Below are 27,856 nucleotides of genomic sequence, written 5' to 3'. Positions count from 1 at the left end.
TATGAATGCCTACTTGTGAGCAACATGCTTTCATCTCCAGGGAAGAAGTCTTTAGAAATCATTACAGTTGTTAATGACATTTGGTGGTGGTAGTTTAGTTGCTAAGACATGTCCAACTCTTGTGACCCCATGCACTGTAGCCCACCAGGCTTCTCTGTCCGTGGGATTTCCCAGACAAAAATACTGGAGTGGGTTGCAATTTCCTTCTCTAGGGGATCTTCCCAACCCAGGGATAGAACCTGTGTCTCCTGCCTTGCAGGCAGATTCTTTACCCACAGAGCCACCAGGGAAAACCATTTGTTTGTGACCAAAAAAGAAAAGGGTGAGATGGGGGAAAAATTTGGATATTGAATATCTTATCTTTGTCTACAGAGTTGTAGAAGTTCACCAGGATTATTTATTGAACTATGAGTCATTTAAATTTATGAACAAATATTAGGCTGAAATAATTTAGTATGTGAATCATGGCACGGTGGCCTAAAATGATCTCTAAACATTGAACAAGAAGATTTTTACACCTAAAACTAATTTAATGTTATATGTAGATTTTATCTCAATTAAAAATACACATTAAAAAAAAGATTTCAGAAACCATTCACTTACAGTGTCAAGTATTTAATTCTTTAGCATACTACATGGACACAGTTCAATACTATTCTTTTTTTATTCTACAGTAGAAAAGTAAATGCTGCGAATCCACATTTTAAGATGGTTTCCAGTCATGTTAGTAAATTTAGTCTCTACCCTGAGCATTTGTGATAAAGTAGTCTTGTCTCTCTTATATCTGTGACCCTTGATAGGCTGATAGCTTCAGAAGGTAGGTAATGATGATAATTTTGAGGTAGCCTACAATTACCCTGTATTTTTTTCAATAGCAGCTGAAGGTGCTTTTTCACTTGCTGAAAAGTGATTGTATTTATTCAGTTCAACACAACTGTGAATTGTAGCTAAGATTTATTTCTGCAAATTTGCAATTCGAAAGTTCTTATGCTGGAATGAGATCTATTATGACATTGGCATAAGAAAGCCTCCTCCAAACGATTGCAAAGAGGTTTTAGTCAGCTTTGCTAAAGACTTTTAAAAATTTCTGTTCAGTGAACTTCTGCTTAATGTCAAAACAAAGTGTTTAATGTGTGCATGACAAAGTTCTTATGTTAGGCCTGTGTTTAAACAAGATAGGATTAGTTTTTATAGCTGTGTCCCACTACTCTCTGACATAATACGCTATCTAGAGAGAGATGCATTACTAGTTTGAAATACAAATTCAGTTCAAAATGTGATTTCCAATATTGTATGTGATGAGAAGCCTGCTTGTCATGTGTATATTCAGAATGTGATTCTGAGCAAAAACAGTGCTATTTAAATTTGCATTTTTTATTTAAATTCTGGGCAGTGTATTCTTGCTAACTGCCACATTGCAGTGGCAGAATTGCACATCTTTTACTTTGCTATCTCTTATCTTACTGTTACTGGCTCACAAAGGAACATGTTCGAAAGGTGCATTTGACTTCAGTCTCCAATTACATCGTTCTCTGGTTGGGCAGGAGAAGGCAATGGCACCCCACTCCAGTACTCATGCATGGAAAATCCCATGGATAGAGGAGCCTGGTAGGCTGCAGTCCATGGGGTCACTAAGAGTTGGACATGACTGAGCGACTTCACTTTCACTTTTCCCTTTCATGCACTGGAGAAGGAAATGGCAACCCACTCCAGTACTCTTGCCTGGAGAATCCCAAGGGAGGTGGAGCCTGGTGGGCTGCCGTCTGTGGGGTCGCACAGAGTCGGACATGACTGAAGAGACTTAGCAGCAGCAGCATCAGCTGGTTGGGCAACCTTAGCAGTATACTTAGCATCTCTGATTATCAGATGTTTTTACATGTAAAATATAGATAATACTTAACCTTTCAGGGTAGTTATGGGCATAAAATGGAGATATATGAAAAGTGCTTATCTAGTGGGTCTTTAGCTAATATTTATCACCCTTATTTCATATGCTAACTCCATTTTTGAAAATTCTATAACATGATATGGATATATGGGAGGATTTAGAGCTTCCTTTGTCTCCACTGTCTCCTAGTTGATCTCACTGAAAATGCCATAGGCGGTTCTATCAAAAGTGTGGCTGAAATAGAATTTGGATCTTGCTGGCTTATTCCCACCAGTGTTGTAGACTGTGAACAGTTATAGGAGCATAAAAACCAGTTAGATGCCACTGGTATTTCAAAACAAATGCTGGCTGCTGTAAATGCCATAAAGCATTTTCATGCTCTTTTAGGTGAAGGAAATGGTTTGCAAAAACAGGGCCTTGAGGCAGTGCAGAGAGAATGAATTGAGTTTGTTTGGATCCTCTCATGGTCCTCTGGGCTCTCCTCTTCGTTTTCCCCATCTCTGCTTTCCCAGACAGCCTCTGCTCTGATAGTTGATAAAAGCTCTACCTGCCTGAGTGGAAATAACCTGGGTGAGACTTGTGAACACTAGATTTGTCTTCCTTCCCCAACCTCACAGTCAAAATCAGCGTTAACTCTAGTCTCATGGTCTACTCGTATAATTGGCTCGAGATTCATACATGTTAATAGATCAAAGAAGGTGGCAAATTTTGCATTTTCTGCCTTTGTACAGGATGTTCTGTCCTCTGAATGCCAGGCTAACACTGGCCTGCAGACCAACACCTGACATGTAGCAGCAGGTATCCGGTTAGTATCAAAGGGAAGAAGTAATACAGTTCAAAAATTATTTCTAAAATATTTTAAAAATTACTTAGTAGTACAATAAGAGGCGTGCAGTAAAATATGAGTACAAGGAAGATTTACAAACTTGGAAAAAAGCATAAATTTGGAAGCTGCATCTATTCTGTCAAACTAAGATACTCCTGAGATTCCAGTGTTTGCCTTCGAACCCACATTTAATTAGTACAACATTCACTCATAATTGATGATCATGTATCAGAGACATAGTTCTCCCTGGAAATGCAAGGCAGGCTGTAGATGCTTTCTTGAATATAAGTTCAGGTTGCTCTTGGAAGAAGGCTCTAGTGGCTACTGAATCTACCCCATGATATTCTGGTTAAAAACTTTTGAACTACTGATATATATGTGTGTGTGTGTGTGTGTGTGTGTGTGTGTGTGTATAAAATACACCTATATATAGTATATATGCATATACATACATGCATATATGTCATTGCTATTAAGAAGATAAAGCTTTCTCCCTCTTTTCCCCACCTCTCTCCCTCTTATCCTTTCTCCTATGAGTGTGTATGCTGTGTGTGTGTGTCCTGCTTTACTAGTCAAAAGAATTTGTGTATTTTGTAAGGAGTTATTTACAGTAAAATGAAAACATGATTTAGCAAGTCATGGGCTTTTCTCATGTAAAACTTTTACTGAAGAATCTCAGAGAGAGGGGTTTATTGTAAATAATTTATTCATATATTTATATGAAAATTTTCAAATTCAAAGCATCCTTCAAAGAGCCTTTCTAGTATATGAGAAATTAAACATAACCTATTGAAATTAAGAGGGTTAAAGTTTCAGAATTTCTGAAACTTTAAAACCATTTTTTGTCTTTTAATTTTTTTCTCTCTTTTATTGAAGTATACTTGATACACACACACACACATATATTCTATTTTAATATTATTTTCCATTATGGTTTATCATAGAATATTGACTATAGTTTCCTGTGCTATGCAATAGGACCTTGTTTATCCATTCCATATATGGAAGAAGAGCTTATATCTGCTAACCACAAACTCCCATTCTATTCTTCCCCTACCCCACCTCCCAACTGGCAACCATGAGATGTTCTCTATGTATGTGAGTTTGTTTCTGTTTCATAGATAAGTTCATTTATGCCATACTTTGGACTCCACATATAAGTGGTATGATATGGGATTTGTCTTCCTCTTTCTGACTTACTTCATTTAATATGATAATCTCTAGTTCTATCCATGTTGCTGCAAATGGCATTGTTCTGTTCTTTTAATGGCTGAGTAGTATTCCATTGTGTATATATATATATATATATATAATATATATATATATTATATATATATATATATATACCACAACTTTTTTTATCCATTCATCTGTCAGTGGACTTTTAGGTTGTTTTCATGCTTTGGCTATTGTGAATAGTGCTGCAACAAATATTGGGGTGCATGTATCTTGTTGAACTATAGTTTTATCTGGACATATGCCCAGGAGTGGGATTGCTGGATCATATGGCAACTCTATTTTTAGTTATTTGAGGAGCCTCCATATTGTTTTTCATAGTGACTGTACCAACTTTTATTCCCACGAACAGAGTAGAAGGGTTCCCTTTTCTCCACACTCTCTCCAACATTTATTATTTGTAGACTTTTTAATGGTGGCCATTCTAATTGGTGTGAGGTGGTACCTCACTGTAGTTTTGATTTGTATTTCTGTAGCAATTAGTGATGTTGAACATTTTTTTCATGTGCCTGTTGGCTATCTCTATTTAAATATTTTTTCTTAACATGAAACTACTTCATTACTTCATTGCCTATTGACATTCTGCAGTTTTATAAAATGTGACTGCTCTCTTTTTACCCTGTGGATGGGGCCTAAGGATGCTTTTTAATGCTATAATTCATTTTTATCTCATGCAGGAATTAATCATAGAAATAAGTGAAAATAAAATAAAAAATAAATGAGGACTTTTCATGGAGGCTTAAGAAGCCACCTTCACAATGCAGTGAATCCAAACAAATGAGCAAACATTTACATTTAATATCAGTGAAATATACATGACTTTATGGAACAAGAGGAGATATACATAGAGATTTTAGTTAGATAGATATATAAAAGTCTTCTAGCTATTTAAATAGGATGCCTTCATTAGTTATCCTGTATTAATTACCTTGCACATGGCATTGCCTAGTGCCAGAAAGATACTCACTGGGGCTATGAATTTAACACATCCTGCTTATACAATCCTTCCAATTTGGGATGACAGTTCTCAGTTTCTGTCAATATCCTGCTTAGAAGTGGTGGGTATAATATCTGAAACACACAGTGTATTTTTAATACCTTTGTTGCGGAATAATTGAGATACAATAAGTTGTACATATTCAAAGTACAATTTGAGAAGACTTAACATATGTATATGGGCTGCTCTGGTGGCTCAGATGGTAAAGAATCTGCCTGCAATGGGGGAGACCTGGGTTTGATCCCTGGGTTGGGAAGACCCCCTGGAGGAGGGCATGGCAACCCACTCCAGTATTCTTGCCTGGAGAATCCCCATGGACAGAGGAGCTGGCAGGCTGTAGTGCATGAGGTTGTAATGAATCAGATACGACTGAGTGACTAAGCACAGCACAGCAATATATATATATACACACACACACACACACACACACACCCATGAATCCATTGATTCAATTCGAATAATCAATATATTTCACCCCTTAAAGTTCTATGGCAGTGCGGCTGCAGCCCTGGGTTTCTTTATCTCTGTTCTTTATTAGCCACATGATTTTCTTTTTCCACTTTGCCTCTTGGTTCCCTAAGGAGAAATAAAAGAAAGTGAATCAGAAATAAGAATAAAACAAAGAAAGGAAAAAAATGACAGAGAAGGAGGAAGAAGGCAAGTAGAGAATTCCTTAGGCTTTCATCTTTAGTCTGGTTACTCAAATTTTAAAGGGTAGTATGACGTTAGAGACCCACTCCAGTATTCTGGCCTGGGAAATCTCATGGACAGAGGAGCCTGGTGGGCTACAGTCCATGGGGTTGCAAGAGCTGGACACAACATAGCAACTAAATAACAGTGATATTTGAGAAACAGTAATTAAGGTTAATTTGATCATGTTTAATATAATGTGCATAGAACAAATACTTATGGAAAAAAACTTCATGACAGTTAATGTGCCTCCAAGAAATTCTCAAGTGGATAAAATTCTAGCTATACAGAGATTTTTTCCGTAACAGTTCTCCTCATTAGCGAGAGGGAGTGGTGAAGGTCCATTGGAAGGAGCAGGAAGGATGTGAGGGAACCAAGTGCAAAGAGTCAAAGACCTTGCCAAGTTTAACTGTTGCCATGGAATCTTGCTTTTGCAGGTTTTCTAAGGGATGATATATTTTAGGTGATCAGTGAGCAGTATCTGAGCATTATCACATTAGGTTAAAATAAGTATTTTCGAGGTATGTGAGTGATTTTGCTGTTTTTCTGATCAAATGCCCATTTATTCCATGATATTTACACATGGTTTAATGTGCCATTTCCCATATTCTATGTCAGGTAAATATATGTGCCTTTGGCACTTACTAACTGGATGACCTGGAGTAAGTTACCCAATCTTCTCTATACCCTCAGTTGCTCAGCTTTAAAATAAATTCAGTGAGTAATTAACTCATATATTTATGAAAGTGTTTAAATAGGTAATGAATGTGAAGCATTTTGCATTTGCCTAATGCAGAATAATCATTCAGTAAATATTTTTTCATTTTTTTCAAAAGAAATTAATGTGAAATTACATTACTCAGTCTATAAATTTGAATTTGATATTTATATTTTACAAGAGAGCATGAAATTAGAGAAAAATAATTCCTAATTTTTGCAAATGATTTATACACTAGGGGATTTGTTTTATTTACTATTCAAACATTTAGACTGTTTACAGAGGAAAAATAATCCATTTCTCAAAATACAAGTTTGTACTATTAAAAAATATAATAGCTATAATTATGATCCCTATTAGAATTTTTGTAACACTCATTCAAACTGAAAATCTCCATTAAATGAACAATGTTGTATTTTAGAGAGTTGCTTTTGTTCACTACTATTGTTTCTGTTACACCTATAGTTTTTCCAAAGCAGTCTAATAATTTTCCTATCACTCTGATAAACTCAAGCGCCAATAATCAAGGTTTTATTTTTGTTCCATTTTGAATTAGTTGGCTTTGGCCAGAAAAGAGGAATACAGGGAATGAATTTATCACATGTACATACATATTGTGGCAAAATATTATCATCATTTGAAATACATATTCTTCTCATAATTATTTACTGCATTTTGTTTGAAGGTTCATTACTACCAATCATGTTGCTGAGTCTACAGTTATTCTTTGTAATAAAAGTTTATAAGAAGTTGACCACATATCTCTTCTACCATAGTTACTTAATAACTGAAAATAAAATGCCATTTAAAAATGTGATTGTTTAGAAATAAAACTTATATTGCCAATGAAAAAGTTTTTCATTGGAGAAAATGTATATGAATCAATGGTGTAATTCCAAGATACATTTTTAAAATGTTATTTCAATTAAAACATATGCTACTAAATAGACCTTTAATTTCTCTTACAGTTCTCTTCATCCATTTCTGTTTTTTTAGATGAATATGTAATTTCTCATTTTGGTATATAACATATGGTCTTACACTCATATAGGACTTTTGAGCTGTTTTTCAAACAATTGTCAAATTTCTATCTGCTATAGGGTAATAAAAATGCAATAATGTTTAAATGGGTATGTTGGAGGAAGAAAAAATGTGTCAAGTATATAAATAACTGAAATGAGAAAGAATAGAAGAAGTGTACTTTTAATTCTTGAAATTATTTCATAATATTTGAAGTAGTGATTAGGTTCCCTTATTATTTAGTACACATATTAACATATGTAAGTTTATCCAAATAATGTTTTTATCTAACTGAATTGTTTTATTAATTTTCTTTTCTAATTGTTCATTGCTGGTGTACATAAATTTACCCTTCATTCATTCATTCCTGAAATGAGTCTCATTTGATTCTGGTATATAATTGTTTTGATATGCTGCTGATTTTCTAGTATTTTATTGAAAATTTTTGAATCAATGTTCATTGGGATATTAGATTTTAGTTTTCTTGTACTGCCTTTGTCTAGTTTTTGTATCATGGCAATGCTGGTCTCCTAGAATGAGTTATAAATTTTTCCCTCCTCCTCAGTATTTTGGAAATGTTAATTCTTCTTTAAATGTTTGGTAGAATTAAACAGTGAAGCCATCTTGTGCTGGACTTTTCTCTGCAGGGAGGTTTTGGTTACTGATTTAATTTTCTTCCTAATTTTGTGTCTATTCAAGTTTTCTATTATTCATACATCAGTGAGTGTTTTAGGAAATTGTCCATTTCATGTAAGTTTATCCAATTTTTGGCACATAATTGTTTATAATATTCTCATATATATGCATATATAATGCTTTTTATTTTGGTAAAAATAATAGTAATGTCCTACTTTATTTCCAATTTTATTCATTTGAGTCTTCTCTCTTTTTTCCTAGTACATCTAGCTAATGATTTACCACTTCTGTTGATTTTTTCAAAGAACAAACTTTTGGAGTTTTTTCGGTTTCCTTTATTTTTCTGTTTTGTGTATTATTTCCTTCTATTCTAAATTTTTTTATTTTTTCCTTACATCTAGTTTTGGGTTTAATTGGCTCTTCTTTTTGTAGTTCATATGATGTACAGTTAGGTTGTTGATTTGAGATTATTCTTTTTTTTAATGAAATCGTTTACTGCTATCCATTGCCCTCAGCACTGCTCTTATTGCATCCTTTGTTTTATATGCTATGTTTTCATTTTCTATTTTCTCAAGATGTTTTCTAATTTTCATTGTGATTTCTTCTTTGAAATGTTGTTTGAGTATGTTGTTTAATTTCCAAATTTATACATTTCATTCTTCTGTTATTTATAATTTCATTCCATTGTGATGAGGAAAAATGCTTTGTGCAATTTCAGTATTTTAAAATTTATTAAGATTCACTTCGTACTTTCACATGTGATCTACCCTAAACATTGTTCCTTATTCATTTGAGAAGAATGTCTCTTCTGCTGCTGTTTTGTGGGATGTTCTATTTAAGTCAGTTAGGTCTAGTTGTTTTATAGTATTGTTCACATCCTCTATTTCCATATTTGTCTTCTGTCTAGTTGTTCTATCCATTAATGAATGTGGGATATTGAGATCTCCAGCTATTATTGTAGGATTATCTATTTCTCCTTCTGGTTTTATCAGTTTTTTCTTCATATATTTTGGGCCTCTGTTTTTAGGTGTGTATAGGTCTATAGGTTTTAATCTAATATGGCTAAATTGAATCTTATTTATTTAATAATTGTTACTACTGTGAAATGATCACGTTAAATCTAAATATCAATCAGTGCACATTTAGAATTTTTTTCTTGTAATGAGAACTTTTAAGATTTACTCTCTTAGCTACTTTCGAATATGCAATACAGTACTATTCGCTGTAGTCATGATGCTGTACATTACATTACTTATTTTATAACAAGAAATTTGTACCTTTTGACTCCCTTCACCTTTTTCACTAACCCCACCCCCACCCTTTGCCTCTGGCAACCACCAATCTGTACTCTGTATACATAAGCTCATTTTTGTTTGTTTACTGGTTTTTTAGTTAACTGAATCTTTTATTAATGTATAGTGCCTTTTTGTTTCTTGTACATTTTTTGATATCTAATAAATGAATGGTTTCCAAAATACAGTTTAAAATACTAAGAGCAGTTCAGTTCAGTTCAGTCACTCAGTCATGTCCGACTCTTTGCAACCCCATGGACTGCAGCACGCCAGGCCTCCTTGTCCATCACCAACTCCCAGAGTTTACCCAAACTCATGTCCATTGAATCGGTGATGCCATCCAATCATCTCATCCTCTGTTGTCCTCTTCTCCTCCTGCCTTCAATCTTTCCCAGCATCAGGGTCTTTTCAAATGAATCAGCTCTTTGCAGCAGGTGGCCAAAGTATTGGAGTTTCAGCTTCAACATCTGTCCCTCCAATGAACACTCAGGACTGATTTCCTTTAGGATGGGCTGGTTGGATCTCCTTGCAGTCCAAGGGACTCTCAAGAGTCTTCTCTAACACTATAGTTCAAAAGCATCAATTCTTCAGCACTCAGCTTTGTTTATAGTCCAACTCTCATATCCATATATGACTACTGGAAAAACCATAGCCTTGACTAGACGGACATTTGTTGGCAAAGTAATGTCTCTGCTTTTCAATATGCTGTCTAGGTTGGTCATAACTTTTCTTCCGAGGAATAAGCGTCTTTTAATTTCATTGCTGCAATCACCATCCGCAGTGATTTTGGAGCCCAGAAAAATAAAGTCAGCCACTGTTTCCACTGTTTCCCCATCAATAAGAGCAGTAAAATAACCCAATTTTAAAAACTGTCAAAAAATCTGTAGAGACTCCTCACCAAAGAAAATATTCTGATAGGAAATAAGCATATGGAAAGGTTTCCAACGTCATATGTCTTTAGGGAACTGCAAATTAAAACAACAATGAGATAACACTACATACCTATTAGGATGGCTAAATCCAGAAGCCCTGACAATACCAAATGCTGGTAAAGATGTAGAACAGTTGGAACTCTCACTCATTAATGGTGAGAATGTAAAATGATACAGTGGTACAGGTGCTTTGGAAGACAATTTAACAGTCCATTACACAACGAAACATACTCATAACCTGATCCAGCAATCATCAGCTCATTTTGTATTTACCCAAATGAATTCATACTTTATGTCCACACAAAAATTTATACATGGATGTTTATAACAACTTTATTCATGATTACCAAAATGTGGAGGCAGCCCTGATGTCCTACAGCAGGTGAATGGATACATAGTGGTATATCCATATAAGTGGATATTTTTCAGTAATAAAAACAAATGACAAAAAGACTGGACAAAGCTTAAATGTATGTTGCTTAGTGAAAGAAGCCAATCTTAAAAGGCCATCTATACAACATTCTGAAAAGACCAGTGCTTGCCAGTTCTGGGAAGGAGAGTTTGAGGGGGAGGGATGAATGAGTGGGATACAGGGGATTGGTAGGGGGGATATGAAACTATTCTCTGATACTATAATGATAGAGAGATGAAGGGCTTCCCTTGTGGTTCAGGGGGTGAGGAATCTTCCTGCAATGTGGGAGACCTGGGTTCAATCCCTGGCTTGGGAAGATCCCCTGGAGAAGGAAAAGGCTGTGCACTCCATTATTCTGGCCTGGAGAATTCCATGGACTGTATAGTCTATGGGATCGCAAAGAGCTGGACACGGCCGAGCGACTTTCACTTTCACTTTCAGATAGATGAAATTATGCATTTGTCAAAGTCATCGGATGTACAACACAAAGAGTGAACCAGAGTGTCAGCTATGGACTTTAGTTAATAATGATATATTATTAACAGCTCATCCCTTATAAGTAATGTACCACCTAATGCAGGATGTTTATAATAGGGGAAACTACGGGAGGTATATGGGAATTCTCTGTACTTTACACTCATTTTTTTGTAAACATTAAACTCTTTAAAAAATAAAATCTATTAATTTAAAAAAGTGTGGACTTTAAATCACAATGCTCATGTTCAAATTCCAGCTGTGTTATTAAACGCTGATTGACCTTGAGCAAGCTACTGAACTTTCTTGTGTCAGTTTCACTTCTTTAAAATGGGGATAATAATAGGACTTATTTCATAGGTATGTTTTGGAAAAAGTTGTCAGCTTTTGTAAATCCCTAGAACAATGCCTGGCATATAGTAAGTCCTGCTGCTGCTGCTGCTGCTGCTAAGTCGCTTCAGTCATGTCCGACTCTGTGCGACCCCATAGACGGCAGCCCACCAGGCTCCCCCGTCCCTGGGATTCTCCAGGCAAGAACACTGGAGTGGGTTGCCATTGCCTTCTCCATAGTTAAGTCCTACATAAGCATAAACTATATAGTCATTTAGTTCCCAAAACAACTAGCACCATTTTACAAATGTGGTAAGTGACATGTTCAAGGCTAAGTTAGCAGTAGTAGAGCCAAGAGTTTGAATCCACATTCTATCAAAAGCCTGTGTTCTTTCCACTATATACCCTGTCTTTCCACAACCTGTTTGTGAGCATATATCAAGCTCCTATGTAAAATAAGAAAGCCATGTTTATAATAGGACATGAAGTTTAACTTGTAACTTACGTGCCTTTGTGATATTTCAAAACAAGGGAATTGAAAATAATAAGATAGGAGTGATATCAGCAAGATGGCAGAGTAGAAGATCCACCAATTGTATCCATCTTCAGCACAGTCATTTGAAAGCCTTCCAAGGACAAAAGTGCCATTGTGGAATCCAGGTAGGAGACCACGAAACCCTGGTGGAGTCCAAAACCACCAAGGACCATTTTGAAAAGGCAGGCTTATGCTCAGATGACAGTCTTGCCACCTGTGATCCTGGCTATAGACCAGAAAACACCCCTGTGGACTGTTACAGTCCCATTAGCACTATCTGCCAAGGAATTTAGCAGGAGGCATACCTGCCCATGCCCTGTATAACAGGCCCACAGAATTCAGTCCCATGTGTGGACCCTGAAGTGGTCCATGACACAGCTTCAGTCCCTCTTAGCCACCACTTCGACCTACCTGGGGACCAGCTGGGAGACATGCCTGTCTGCCCCTGCGGCAGGCTCTCCAACTTTGGTTCAACTGCAGATCCTGAAATGGCCCTGTGACTCGGCTCCAACTACTCTTAGCCATGATCTTGGAACACTCCTACGAGGAGACATGCTTGTCTGTATTCAGGGGTATGTCCCCGTACTGTGTTCTGTCTGTACTGTCAGAACTGCTTGCCCAAGGACCTAGTGTTTTAACCACAGATACCTGTTAAAGTGATCCTATTTAGAATAGGGTCTTTGCAGATATAATCAAATTAAAATGAAGTCATGCTGAATTAGGGTGAGCCCTGACCCAATATGACTGTTGTCCTTTTAAGAAGAGGAAAATAGACACAATTAGGTACAGGAGAGAACACCATGCAAATATGAAGGCAGAGACTGGAATGATACATCTACAAACCAAGGGATGCCAAGAACTGCTGGTAAACAGCAGAAGCTAGGAGAGGGGCAGATCCTCCTCAGAATCTCCAGAAGGAACCAACCCTGTCGGCACCTGGATTTCAAACATGTAGCCTCCAGAATTGTGAAAAAATAAGTATCTGTCCAAATACCGATTCATATCCATATATATCTTTTAAACACAAATACACATACACAGACCCACTGCACATAGCAGGTCATGTGAGACATGAAGCTCTGTAAGTGGCTGCTTTTACTCGTAGTATCATAGATGTGTTTTCAACTCAGATTTCATAGATTTTTTTTCTTTTGATTAGATGAACAATAATCCAAATAAGTGTTTATCTTAATTCATGTAACTAGTCATGCATAGATGGAAATTGAGTTCCTCATTTTTTGTAATTACAGATAGTATTGCAACAGCATCTTTGTAAATAACTCTGCTAGTTTTCCGATGGGGATAATATTTAAGATATAAGCTATTTAGAGGATAAAAACTAAACTTATATATCAAAGGGAATGTACAACAATTTGGTGAATGTTGCAAAATTACCCTCCAAAATACGTAGTACCAATTTTTACTCTTACCAACAGTATCTGAGACAGGGGTTGTTACTCAACACTTATCAATAATTAATATTATCAAAAGTTTTAAAAATTATCAATCTTAAAGAGTAAAACATTTTTTATTTTTAATTATTGAACTTGTTTTGGGGGACATACAGTTTTTGAATCTATATTCCTATGGATTATCTCTAATTTTGATACATGTTATTTTAGCTTTAAATATTGAATTATATACCTTTATCTCCTATTTGCTGTATCTTTAATTCTTTCTAAAGATTTAAATACCATGACAATATTTTATTCTTTGCCAATTTGAAAGAAGACACTTACTAAATTTGCTTAGAGCAATGCCAAGATATTGCTTTGATTTTTTTCTTAAAAAATGCATTTATTTTATGCCTTGAATCATTTTTGTGATTTATATAGTGTATTTCATCCAGATTCTAGTGCTGAGCCTAGCATGATATTAGTGCTTGTATGTATGTATGCATGTGTGTGTGTCTGTACACATGCATGTGTGCTAAGTCACTTCAATCATGTCCAACTCTTTGAGACCCCATGTACTGTAGCCTCCCAGGCTCCTCTGTCCATAGGATTCTCCAGGCAAGAATACTGAAGTGGGTTGCCATGCCCTCCTCCAGGGCGCATGTATGAAAATAAATATTAAAAAGTACATAATTTATACACACACATACACATTAGATGGAGAGAAGGCTTTTTGGAAATTGGATGCTATTACAGAATGTTTCAAAGAGGGGGAATTGAAGATGCAGATGAGAGTAGGGATAATTATAGCAGCCAGATCCTGGAATAGACCAGAGTAGATGGAATCTAGTGCACATATCCAGGAGCTGTCCAGACAGGAATGTATCAGTCATTCTTACAAGAGGAAAGCCAGAGGATAAGGTCACCGTTGTGGAAGGGTTGGTCAGTGTAATGGTGGGATTGTGAAGAAATTCTTTCTAGAAAGTGTCCATTTTCTTAGTGAAACAGAAATAAGATGATCAGCAAGGAATGAGGAGGGAGATGGAAGTGTGGGAAATTGAAGGGAAAAGGATATTTGAATCATCCTCTAAAGATGAATAAAAGAATATGAATATAGCAAGCTGGTGTTGAGATATCAGGGTCAATTTCTGAACCATTTCCTTATATATTAGCTTCAGTTTAAAAGTTAATGCCAGTCTTTTATAAGTCAATTTTATTATATCAAAATTTTCAGGTAGAGAGTGCGAATTTTTGACACTAATGTTTTTGAACAAAATTTAGTACTTGCATATGAAATGCTTAAAGGAAAGTTCATGCTTAGGATATTGTATTAAGCAAAATAAACATTTTAATAAGGTAGTAAATGAGTGTTACAAATGATTTTAGAAAATGTGTAAGAACACTCACTTAAGACCAATATGTTTTCTGAAGGCTGATGCAGTTCTATTATTTACTACATTTTCTTAATTACTATGAGAAAGCTGTTTAAAAATTACCATTTTAATGAATATTTAAAATATATCCTTGAACTTTCTATTAAGTTCTGTCTAATTGTTAGTTTTGAAAACTAAACCCTGGTTAATCTGATATCTTGCATCTATGTGTTGTAGGTACAATTTCATTTTCTGTTAAAAGCAAACATAATGGTGATTCTCAGGATGACTCAGATGAAGATGAAGATATAGATCAAATACCCTCCTATAAGAAATTATTATCAGAACCATGCGACAAGTTTGATGAGGAAAAACCAGGTAAATTTATTATTATGGAGAGTTTCATGATCAACATTCATAAACCCTCATCATTCACTTACAAATCAGTAACTACTTTACACTCAAAATACATATACAAATGTGTATTTCATATCTCTGTAAGAATTGTATTATTTCAGGATTAACTACATGTTGTTAATTTCTGGATTTGTACTACCATTAAAATGAGTAGATTATAATACTTCAGCTTGAAGGCTGCCTACTCTTTCATAAGTGAAGAACTTTACACATATTTCTGTTACTGAACACAAAATTTCAGTCAAGTTCTGGTAAAATGTTAATGAATATATTATTTTAACAATGTAATGTGTTCCTTTTTTAAATATAGGAAATGATAGCAGTCTTCCTCATATGCAAAAGAAAGTAAATGCTATTGTTTCCCCTTCCCATATTATAAAGCTTCCTTTGAATGTTGTTAAACATCATATCTTTTCAGTAGAAATTCAAAAGAAAATGGGTTTATGGAGAGTTGTAATAGACAGGGCAGGTTTCTGAGAGAGTAGGTGAATGAGTTCTCTTATGGGTGAGTAGCAGGGACGGAAGAGGGAAATAGAGAAAAGTGAGTCAACAAGGGCAAAGTTCTACCAGCTGCTGCTGCTAAGTCGCTTCAGTCGTGTCCGACTCTGTGCGACCCCATAGACGGCAGCCCACCAGGCTCCGCCGTCCCTGGGATTCTCCAGGCAAGAATACTGGAGTGGGTTGCCATTTCCTTCTCCAGTGCATGAAAGGGAAAAGTGAAAGTGAAGTCGCTCAGTCGTGTCCGACTCTTAGTGACCCCATGGACTGTAGCCTACCAGGCTCCTCCGTCCATGGGATTTTCCAGGCAAGAGTACTGGAGTGGGGTGCCATTGCCTTCTCTGAAAGTTCTACCAGAGGCATGCCAAAATAGAAATCTTTATTAAATGAGTTTGTGTTTAGTCAGGATTCTTCAAAGAAAGAGACACTAATATAATATAATACAACATGCAATCCAATATAGTATAGTTAAATATAATACAATAATCTGTATCTTTATAGAGAGAGACATTTTAAGGAATTAACTAATATAACTAGGAAGACTGGCAAGTCCAAAATCTATAGGGCAAGCACGTCCTTGTGTGCTAAGTTGCTTCAGTCATGTCCAATCCTTTGTGACCCCATGGACTGTAGCCCACCAGGCTCCTCTGTCCATGGGATTTTCCTGGAAAGAATACTGGAATGGGTGGCCATGCCCTCCTCCAGGGGATCTTCCCGACCCAGGGATTGAACCCATGTCTCTTACATCTCCTACATTGTAAGCAAATTCTTTACCACTGAGCCACCAGGGAAGCAGGGTGGAAAATTAGTAAAAGTTGGTGTTGCAGTCTTGAGTCCAAATTGCCCAGGAAAGACCAGGCAGGCTACAAGCTCTGAGAGGGTTTCCGTGTTTCAGGCTTGGCTAAGAATTGCTTCTCTTTCAGGTCACTTCAGTCTTTGCTCTTACACCCTCCAACTGATTGGCGTTGGCACATTCACATTAAGCAGAGTATTCTGCTTTACTCAAAGTCTACTGATTAAAGTGTCCATGTATCTTCCTACCAACATTTAGACTGGTGTGTAATCAAACAACTGGACACCATAGTCCAGCCCAGTTGATATATAAAATTAACCATCACAGAATACATGGATTAAAAGGGATATCCAGGCACTTACTCAAAGCAGTTTAGAAAGAGAAGAGCTAGGCCACTGCAACAGCTAACTGGGTTTGAAGTGAAGAGAACAGTGTTTTTTAGGGTGGTGATGGGGATAGAGAAATACCCATAAAGATGGAAAACATTTCAGAGACTAGCATTAGATGCTTCTCTTGAGAGAGTAGATAGTGTTAGTCACTCAATCGTGTCTGACTCTTTGTGATCCCATGGTCTGCAGCACACCAGGCTCCTCTGTCCAAGGGATTCTCCAGGCAAGAAGAGAGCAGATAGGAAGTGAGAATTGATTCCAAAATATAACAAGGTTTTCTTGAATCTTGTTTGTATCTTGGGAGTCCTATCTAAGGGATGCCCAAGGGAGAGTGCTTATCAAAGTCTATTGTGGGGGATCCTGGCAGAGTCATGTTAGGAAATTACATTTACTTGTGAATGTGTGTGCTATTTAAAATTTTTTTAATTAAGTTTCACTTATTCAACATAAATTATATAAGAAACATTCTTATATTAAAGTATTTGTGCATATCATCAATTATTTTATTCCAAAAAAAATCTTAAAATGAAATCATTGGATCAAAGGGAAAAACAATTCTTAAACATTTTAATCATGTTAAAGCACTCTTCCAATATTTATCAATTCAAATTTCCATTATAATGTATAAGATTGTCTCTTTCAACCTGACCCTCGTTAAAACTGGATGTTACCATTATTTTTCATATTTCCCTATTTGGAAGCCTAAAAAATTCTTATCTAATTGTTTTCATTTCTTCTTTGTCCCAGCTTTACTGAAATACAGCTGGCTGTTAAAAGTTATACATATTTAAAGTGGACAAATCAATTTGATATACACATACATTGTGAAATAATCACCAGAATCAACCTAATTAACATATTTATCATCTCACATAGTTACCACTTTTTTGCAGAAGAAGGTAAAGACACAATCTACCTTCTAACTGAATATTGTCAAAATATGCATACAATTTAAAGTGATCTATATTCAGTATAATAACCTATCAAATCTGAGTGGCATATTTTAAAAATATCTAATATTTAGATCAATTTTAGGTTCACAGCAAAACTGAGAGGGAGATTCAGAGTTTTCCCATATACATCCTGCCCTCACACATGGATTGTCTCCCCCATCATTACCATCCCCCACCAAAGTAGTGTATGTGTCACAACTAATAAACCTGTGTACACACACACACACACACACACACAGACACACAAGATCTACCTTCTAGCAAATTTAGAGTATACACTCCACCCTGTTAACTATAATTATCTTGTTGTACATTATATCTCCAGAACGTACTCATTTTGCATAACTGAAACTTCTCTATTTGAAAAGAAATGTACTGCTGGGCAATCAGTAAGAAAAAGACCAAAGTTATTACAGGGGATGGAAAGGTTAATTCTGTTTGAGTAGGAATATGGAAAGGCCTGCCTGAAGAATTGAGGATAACTGTACATATAGTTTTCCTAGTTCTTAATCTGTTTTGCAACCTGTCATCACACAGCTTAGATTTTTAAAATAAAATAATCAATGATATGCACAGATATTTTTAATATAAGAATGTTTCTCGTATGATTTATTATGTTAAATAATTAAAACTTAATTTTTTAATTTGATTTAAAGTGTTTTTGAATAGATAATATCTGCATATAATTTTTCCCATTTTTGTTTAAAAATAATTATCATACATCACTGTATAAGTTTAAGGCCATGCAGCTTGATGGTTTGATTTACACATATTGTGAAATGATTACCACAGTATGTTCAGCTAACATCCATCTTCTCATATAGATACAATAAAAAGAAAAGAAAGATAAAAGAAAAAACAATTTTCTCCTTTTGAAGAAAACTCGTAGAATTTACTCTCTTAACTTTTCTGTATCTCATACAGCAGTGTTAACTGTAGTCATCATGCTATACATTACCTCCCTAGTACTTAGTTATTTTGTAACTGCAAGTTTATGTCTTTTGACCACCATCCTTCATTTCTCCCTACTCCCGTCTTCTGTCTCTGGTAACCACAAGTCTGATTTCTTTTTCTATGAGTTTGAGTTTTTTGTTATTTTTTTGGTTGTTTATTTTAGACTACACATATAACTGAAATCATAAGTATTTTTTCTTCTTTACCTGACTTATTTCAGTTATCATAATGCCTTCATAATCTGTCCATGTTGTCACAAATGGTAGGGTTTCCTTGTTCTTTATGGCTGAGTAAGATTCCACTGAACATACATATTACAACATCTTTATCCATTCATTCATCAATGATACGTTGTTTCCATGTGTTGGCTGTTGTAAATAATACTGCTATGAACATGAAGGTACAGATATCTTTTTCAGTTCATATTTTCATTTTCTTTGTATATATTCCCAGAAGTGATATTGCTGGATCATATGGCAGTTCTGTTTTTAATCTTATGAGGATCCTCTGTACTATTTTGCATAGTGGCTATACCAATTTACAATCCCACCAGCAGTGCAAAAGTGTTCCCTTTTCTCCCCATCCACAAAAGCATTTTTGTTATCTGTCTCTTTAATTATGGTCATTCTAACAAGTGTGATATCTCATTGTGGTTTGAATTTGCATTTCCCTAATGACTAGTAATAAACTTAAATTTAATAGTGAGTATTCTCTGAATCGGAGAAGGCAATAGCACCCCACTCCAGTACTCTTGCCTGGAAAATCCCATGGACGGAGGAGCCTGGTAGGCTACAGTCCATGGGGTCACTAAGAGTCGGACACGACTGAGTGACTTCACTTTCACTTTTCCCTTTCATGCACTGGAGAAGGAAATGGCAATCCACTCCAGTATTCTTGCCTGGAGAATCCCAGGGACGGCGGAGCCTGGTGGGCTGCCGTCTATGGGGTCGCACAGAGTCGGACACGACTGAAGCGACTTAGCAGCAGCAGCAGCAGCAGCATTCTCTGAATGCTATCAAATGTGTATATACAAAAGCACACATATGTATGGATTTATCAATTATATATAGTGTGTATATATGCCTATATATGTCTTTATTGATATATTAAATGTGAAATTTTGTACAAAAATAATAATTATTAAAATAATTATTATTTTTGTTGTTCAGTTCATTAATAAATTATCCCTAATCTCACTGTCACTAACAAATTCATATTCATTGTATGTTTTTAGCTCTGTAGAGATTAAATTAGCTTCACCACAATACTACCTATATGATAGTCAAAGTAATTACAAATAGTAGGTGTTCTCGTCCCCATGATAGTTAATTTTATGTGTCAGCTTGGCTGGGTCATGGTGCCCAGATATTAGGTTAAATGGTGTTCTGGATGTTTCTATAAAGGTGATTTTGGATGAGAATTGTATTTACATCTTTATACTCTCAAAAAAGATTTCACTCCATAATGTGGGTGGTCTTACCTAACCAGTTGAAGGTCTTCATAGAACAAAGACTGACTTGTGCAGGGTAAAAAAAGGAATTCTACTTTTGGACTTGAACTCCAACTCTTCCCTGAGTTAACAGTCTGCTGGCCTAACCTGCAGATTTTGGATTTACTGAGCCAATTATTTGAGCCATGCAATACAGGTCAATACATTCAATATAATACAATGCAATGCATTGCAATGCAATGCAAAATGAAACAGTTTTTCAGAAGAAAGAGACTGAGAACTGTACAAATCTTGGCCCCTTATTTCATAGATGAGGAAATTGAGACCCAAAGAGGCTTAGTAATTTACCTAAGTTAATCAAACATTGCAGTTCTTGGAATATTTAAAACTTGACAATACGGATATGATATGCAAACAGTTAACTGAAACTGGAGGTTATCTTAAACTAATCTAGCTCAGCATTGAAGCATAAAGAATATCAAAGTGAGAAGCTGAACAGTTGGGAACTAATAGAAAGAACCTGGGTTTGATGCCAGTACAAACCCTGCTACACAGGGCTCTTGTGGCGGACCAGGGTTTTGGTTTCAGGATTTGGAGGTGTGACTTTGGACATCACTGGCAGCAGAAAGACCTGTATTGACATATATAGGGAACCCAGATGTAACCATTACTCTCTCACCAGTTAGTCCTGTTAAAAAACAAAATTCAGCAGAGTAAATTTGAGGGTATGATTGGTTTTATTCATTTATTAATTAATCAGACGGCACCCAATGTAGCAAATAGAAAGCTGCTCTCTAGTTTTATAGAAATGTGGAGGGGGAAGGGATGGACAGGGGAGTTATTAGCAGAAGAAAAGAAAGGATTCTTTCAGGCAAGATTGCCTCATTAGTGGGCTTCCCTGGTGGCTCAGATGGTAAAGAATCCGCCTGCAGTGCAGGAGACCTGGGTTTGATCCCTGGGTTGGGAAGATCCCCTGGAGGAGGGCATGGCAACCCACTCCAGTATTCTTGCCTGGAGAATCCCCATGGACAGAGAGAGGAGCCTGGCTGGCTCACTAATGCTGACCAGAAAATTGTAAAAAGTCCATTCCTGGGAGAGGTTGAAACTGCAATTAAGTCTTAGTTTACTATCCCAGAGGCAAGTGGCTCCACCTTGGGCCTGTTATTTCTTTCTTCTTCTAGTTCTTCTTTTTCCTTTTCCCCTCCCCACCTCCACTTCCCCTCCCCTTTCTTTTCCCCCTTCTCTTCCTCCTCGTCTCTCTTGTTACTTTTTAAAAAATCATCCATACCCCATTTCAGCTTTCTTTGAGCTGAAGTGCTAGGATCCTGTTTAACACTCCCAAGAAACCAGACATTTCATGAACTCTTCCTGATTTTTTTCCCTTAGGCTAGATTTTTATAGTACTAAACATGTACCCTTGCATATTATAATACCATATTTAGATATGTCTATGTATATTATGTGAATGCTTTGGGAATTAGGGGCAAAGGGTTAGGTATTTCTTTTGAAATATTAATCCTTAAAAGTAAAACATTCTTATTTTTGTGAAGAACTTAGTGAGTTTACAGGTGCACACATGAGGCGGGAAGCTTTCACAGCCCATTCTCATGGCCATGCAGCCTGGGGCTTCTCTTACTGCTCACAAACTGTGTTGAAATCGACTTTTCACCTTCCCCTCAGCTCTTGACGAGTGAGTCCGTCAGAAAGAATTTGAAAATGGTATCTATTTATGTTTCTCAAAATGTATGTAAAATATGGTGTTCTAAAATGCACATATTAAAATGTGCCATGTTTTTTTCTTTTTTTCAGATAATGCTATTAACAGTTTGCAAATCTGGTATCATCTTGAGATCCATAGTGCTCCTGGACCACCCTTAAAGATTATTAATGTGAAATGTGTTGCTCTGGTAAGAGCCCATTGACTGCTGATAGATTCTTCCTTTTTGTAAATAGTTGGAGGTTTGTTGTACACCTAAATTGCTATTCCTAAAAAATAGTCATATTAAATGAGCATATTGGGATAAATTATTCAAATAATATCAATTTTATTTTAAATCCATTAAGATCCAACTTACATGCTTATAGAAAAGATTTATTTAAATCAAGTATTTATGCTTTTGATAAATAATGGTTATTTTAAATATGCAGATGAATTTCTTTATAAAATGATTATTTAGGATCTTCAACTTTTGCTCCAACATAGAAAATAAGAAAACACCTAAAATGCTTTGTCTATAAATCAGTTATATGTTCACCTGATTTCTGGGTAAATCTCCATGGAGACATAGAAAACAGATAGCTAGACTATTGAAATGCACTCAAGTATCACTTGTAAAAACTTTGGGGAAAAGTATTTGATGTGTTAGAGTGTTCTCTTTGCTCCTATAGGTAGGTGTAGTGTCCTAATTAAATGTTCACTTTCAGCTGAAGTTGGTGAAGAAAGGGAGTCATTTTCGAGTAACTCTACCCAAATAGGCTATCAATAGCAATGATATGGCCAAGTTACTAAGTTTTCTCTCCTTTCTAATAATAGTGATTTGTTGTTGTTGTTTAGTCGCTAAGTCATGTCCAAATCTGTTGTGACCCCATGGACTGTAGCCTGCCAGACTCCTCTGTCCACGGGATTTACCAGGCAAGAATACTGGAGTGGGTTGCCATTTCCTTCACCAGGGGATCTTCCTACCCAGGGGTTGAACCCACATCTCCTGCATTTACAGGCAGATTCTTTACTCCTGAGCCACCAGGAAAGCCCATAAGGTAAAAACTTGCTAGTCATATAACTTTTGAACATGAAGACTTAGTCAACAGAGACCATATGAGTTCTTTTAAGTAATCCTATCAAACAAACCTTTGTGAACTTCTTGAAGAACATGCTTTCTGAATACTTTCAAAGTATACTAAAATGACTGTCCATGCCTATAGAGTTTCCTAACATTTTTGACTGCATTTGCTGTTTTTGCTGAACTTTTGAGAAATACTTTACTTAATCCTTAGATCATCAGTTGTGGCAATGAAGCTTTCAAGACACTCAGCCGCCTCTGATTTTCCATCTGCATTTCATCTTTTGTTATATTCAACTCAATCTTAACACCTTCCCTAGAGATGAGTGAATGGCTATAATTTATTTAAATGCTGCTGCTGCTAAGTCACGTCAGTCATATCCGACTCTGTGCGACCCCGTAGACGGCAGCCCACCAGGCTCCTCCATCCCTGGGATTCTCCAGGCAAGAGTAGTGGAGTGGGTTGCCATTTCCTTCTCCAGGACATGAAAGTGAAAAGTGAAAGTGAAGTCACTCAGTCGGGTCCAACTCTTTGCGACCCCATGGACTGTAGCCCACCAGGCTCCTTCATCCATGGGATTCTCCAGGCAAGAGTACTGGAGTGTGTTGCCTTTGCCTTCTCCGAATATCTTTAAATAGGGTTTTTGTAAGAAATATTTACAGCCTTAAGGCACATAAATTTGGTTACTTCTTATAGCAAGTTCCAAATATCAAGTTATATTTTCAATAAACAAAAATTGGTTGTTAGTAGTCCATTCTCTTTTGTATAAAGTATTTAGGATTTCTTTCTCTTTGAATATTTTTTTCTTCCAGTTTTACTGAGATATAATTGACACACAGCACTGATACATTTAAAGTGTAGTATTAATACATATTGGTTTGACTTACATGCATCATGAAAATTTAGTGAACATCCATCATCTTATATAGCTATAAAAGAAAAAGAAAGCTTTTTTTTTCCCTTGTGCTAAGAACTTTTAGGATGTACTCTCTTTAACGGTTTTTATTTTTTTTTTTTTCAAGGAAAACATTTATTATTCTTGTTTTGACTTGTTTTGTAGATTCTTTTGGATTTTTTTTTCTTTTATCCCCCCTCTGTTGCAGTTGTCAATTTTTTTTTTTTTATTTCTTTTTTTAAATTTATTGAAGCATAGTTGATTTACAATGTTGTGTTAATTTCTATTGCACAGCAAAGTGATTCAATTATATATATATATATGTAAAATATAAAGATATTTATATAAAATACACTCTTTTTCATATTCTTTTCCATTATGGTTAGTCATAGGATTTTTTTTTTTTTTTACTTTACAATATTGTAATAGTTTTTGCCATACATTGACATGAATCAGCCATGGGTTTACATGTGTTCCCCTTCCCGGATCCCCCACCTACCTCCCTCCCCATCCCATCCTTCTGGATCATCCCATTGCCCCGGCCCTGAGCCCTTGTCACATGCATCGAACATGGAATGGTGCTCTGTTTCACATATGACAATACACATGTCTCAATGCCATTCTCCCAGAACGTCCCACCCTCACCTTCTCCCTCAGAGTCCATAAAATTGTTCCATGCATCTGTGTCTCTTATTCTGTCTCGCATATAGGGTTATCGTTACCATCTTTCAAATTCCATATATATGCATTAGTATACTGTATTGTTGTTTTTCTTTCTGGCTTACTTCACTCTGTATAATGGGCTCCAGTTTCATCCATCTCAGTAGAACCAATTCAAATGTATTTTTTTTAATGGCTGAGTAATATTCCATTGTGTATATGTACCACAGCTTCCTTATCCATTCGTCTGTTGATGGACATCTAGGTTGCTTCCATGTCCTGGCTATTGTAAACAGTGCTGCGATGAACATTGACGGTTTTTATATATAACATTCAGTAGTGTTAATTATCTTTGTCAGGTAGTACATTACAACCCTAATGCTTATTTGTCTTATAACTGAAAGTTTGAACCTTATGACCACCTCCATCCAATTTCCCTTCCCACTACTTTCTGACTCTGTTAAATCCAAATCTGATCTCTTTTTCTATGATGCTAGGAAAAGTGATGAACAATACAAACAAAGTCCCTGTTTACATGGCACTAACATTTTAGTGGAGTTAGATAGGAAACAAAATGGCATTGAAATGGGATATTCTATGTGAAGTTTTTCTGTCGTCTTAGATTTTCAAGTGAAATACAAACCTGAAAACTATAGATACTTTTCCATGCTGTAAAAGATTTTGCTATGCCATTTATTAAATACTCACTAAATGTATGTATATGAGGGCATCTCTAGCTGATAATAACAAACTCATAAAGTTCAGTGGTTTTACACAATCAAAGTTTGTAATAACTTTAACAGCCTGGTGCCTTTGCTTCTGGTCTGGCATCCTCCATGTTGAGATCCCAAGAGTCAGAGTCAGGTTCCCCCTGTATGGCAAGTCGATCATCCTTTAGAGGCTCAAAGATTTCCGTATATAGGTGGAGAAAGAGAAAAGAGAGGAGGGAATTTCCGCTAGTGGCATTGAAGTCACATGCATCACTTCCACTCACATACCACTGGAGTGAACTAGAAATACAGCTATGCCTAGGTGCAAGAGGATCTAGGAAATGCAACCTCTGGTTGGACAGCCACTCCCAATGATATCTTTATACTATGAAGCACAGCACTTTATACTCTCCAGCACAGAATTTTGCTGGAGAAATGGTACTTCTGCCACGTCTAAGTAGATGAGAAATATTTAGCCTATAGCCCACATTCTAGACTTTGTATGCCATGGCCAGAACACAAAGGGAGTGGGAGTGTTTTCTTTAAGGTGTGGAAACTGGCAGTTTAATGCCCATTGGATTTTGGTGAGTTCCTGTCCACAGATTGGACCATATATAAAGGGAAAATGGCTAGAGTGAAAGCAACTACATTTCCACTGATACGTGGTAAGACCTTGTAGGTCAAAATGGATTTTCCTTTGTGGAAGGAGATTGGGCCTGGGCTGTTTTAAAAGATTCAAGGTATATTCTACTAGAGTGAGAAGACGCCAGAAGAGTCTACATGGTGGTAATGTTAGAAAGAGTGAAAGAAAGGGACCTAGAAAGTCAACTGGATAAGGGCAACCAGCATCAGTTAATTTCTTCTTTTACCTCTCATCCCATCTATATGCTGTGACCTGATGGAGTCATATTAGCACAGTGATTACAGGAGGAGAGGAAGCAGAGCAGGCAACTGAAAAGAACACATCATGTGTACCTTTTTCTTCACAAGCAGTCTGAAAAATCACCAGAAAGCCCGAGGAGTAGGGACGAGGTGCCAGGTAGAGAAATCAGGAAAAATATTCATTGGACATGAGAGTTAAGTGTTGATTGATTTTGTGCTTCTTTACATGTCTAACAGTGAAATTCTCCAGCATTGGGGACCATCCTAAGATAACAACAAGGATAGGAAAAGGCAACTCCTGCCTGGTTTGGAGAGCAGAAATGGGAGAGAGAAACTGTTTTCAGATTATACTCCACTAAGTTTAGTTCTTCCAGCCCAGCGTTTCTCATGATGTACTCTGCATACAAGTTAAATAAGCAGGGAGACAATATACAGCATCGACATACTCCTTTTCCTATTTGGAACCAGTCTGTTGTTCCATGTCCAATTCTAACTGTTGCTTCCTGACCTGCATACAGGTTTCGCAAGGGGCAGGTCAGGTGGTCTGGTATTCCCATCTCTTTAAGAATTTCCCACAGTTTATTGTGATCCACACAGTCAAAGGCTTTGGCGTAGTCGATAAAGCAGAAATGGATATTTTTCTGGAACTCTCTTGCTTTTTCGATGATCCAGCAGATGTTGGCAATTTGATCTCTGAATCCTCTACCTTTTCTAAAACCAGCTTGAACATCTGGAAGTTCATGGTTCACGAATGGCTGAAGCCTGGCTTCGAGAATTTTGAGCATTACTTTACTACCGTGTGAGATGAGTGCAATTGTGCGGTAGTTTGAGCATTCTTTGGCATTGCCTTTCTTTGGGATTGGAATGAAAACTGACCTTTTCCAGTCCTGTGGCCACTGCTGAGTTTTCCAAATTTGCTGGCATATTAAGTGCAGCACTTTCACAGCATCATCTTTCAGGATTTGAAATAGCTCAATTGGAATTCCATCACCTCCACTAGCTTTGTTCGTAGTGATGCTTTCTAAGGCCCTTGTGACTTCACATTCCAGGATGTCTGGCTCTAGGTGAGTGATCACACCATCGTGATTATCTGGGTCGTGAAGATCTTTTTTGTACAGTTTTTCTGTGTAGTCTTGCCACCTCTTCTTAATATCTTCTGCTTCTGTCAGGTCCGTACCATTTCTGTCCTTTATCACGCCCATCTTTGCATGAAATGTTTCCTTGATATCGCTAATTTTCTTGAAGAGAACTCTAGTCTTTCCTATACTGTTGTTTTCCTCTATTTCTTTGCATTGTTCACTGAAGAAGGCTTTCTTATCTCTCTTTGCTATTCTTTGGAACTCTGAATTCAAATGGGAATATCTTTCCCTTTCTCCTTTGCTTTTCACTTCTCTTCTTTTCACAGCTATTTGTTAGGTCTCCTCAGACAATGATTTTGCTTTTTTGCATTTCTTTTCCATGGGGATGATCTTGATCCCTGTCTCCTGTACAATGTCACAAACCTCCATCCATAGTTCATCAGGCACTCTGTCTATCAGAACTAGTCCCTAAAATCTATTTGTCACTTCCACTATATAATCATAAGGGATTTGATTTAGGTCATACCTGAATGGTCTAGTGGTTTTCCCCACTTTTTTCAATTTCAGTCTGAATTTCGCAATAAGGAGTTCATGATCTGAGCCACAGTCAGCTTTCGATCTTGTAGTTGCTGACTGTATAGA

General features: G+C 36.5%; 1 protein-coding gene across 1 annotated transcript in view; it reads left to right on the top strand.

Annotated features, from left to right (window-relative positions):
* CFAP47 (cilia and flagella associated protein 47) overlaps window positions 1–27,856 on the top strand; it is a 493,129-nt gene that overhangs the window by 334,197 nt on the left and 131,076 nt on the right. Inside the window, exons 50-51 of the mRNA XM_081563532.1 lie at window positions 14,991–15,131; window positions 22,017–22,114. Of these exons, the coding sequence (XP_081419658.1) occupies window positions 14,991–15,131; window positions 22,017–22,114 (239 nt within the window). The remainder of the gene's footprint in view (window positions 1–14,990; window positions 15,132–22,016; window positions 22,115–27,856) is intronic.

Source organism: Giraffa tippelskirchi, chromosome X (genome assembly GCF_054371585.1).
Source record: "Giraffa tippelskirchi isolate mGirTip1 chromosome X, T2T-mGirTip1v1.2.pri, whole genome shotgun sequence".
Classification (NCBI taxonomy): domain Eukaryota; kingdom Metazoa; phylum Chordata; class Mammalia; order Artiodactyla; family Giraffidae; genus Giraffa; species Giraffa tippelskirchi.
The sequence above is the reverse complement of the archived record's forward strand: the minus strand, read 5'-3'. Positions and strand labels throughout refer to the sequence as shown.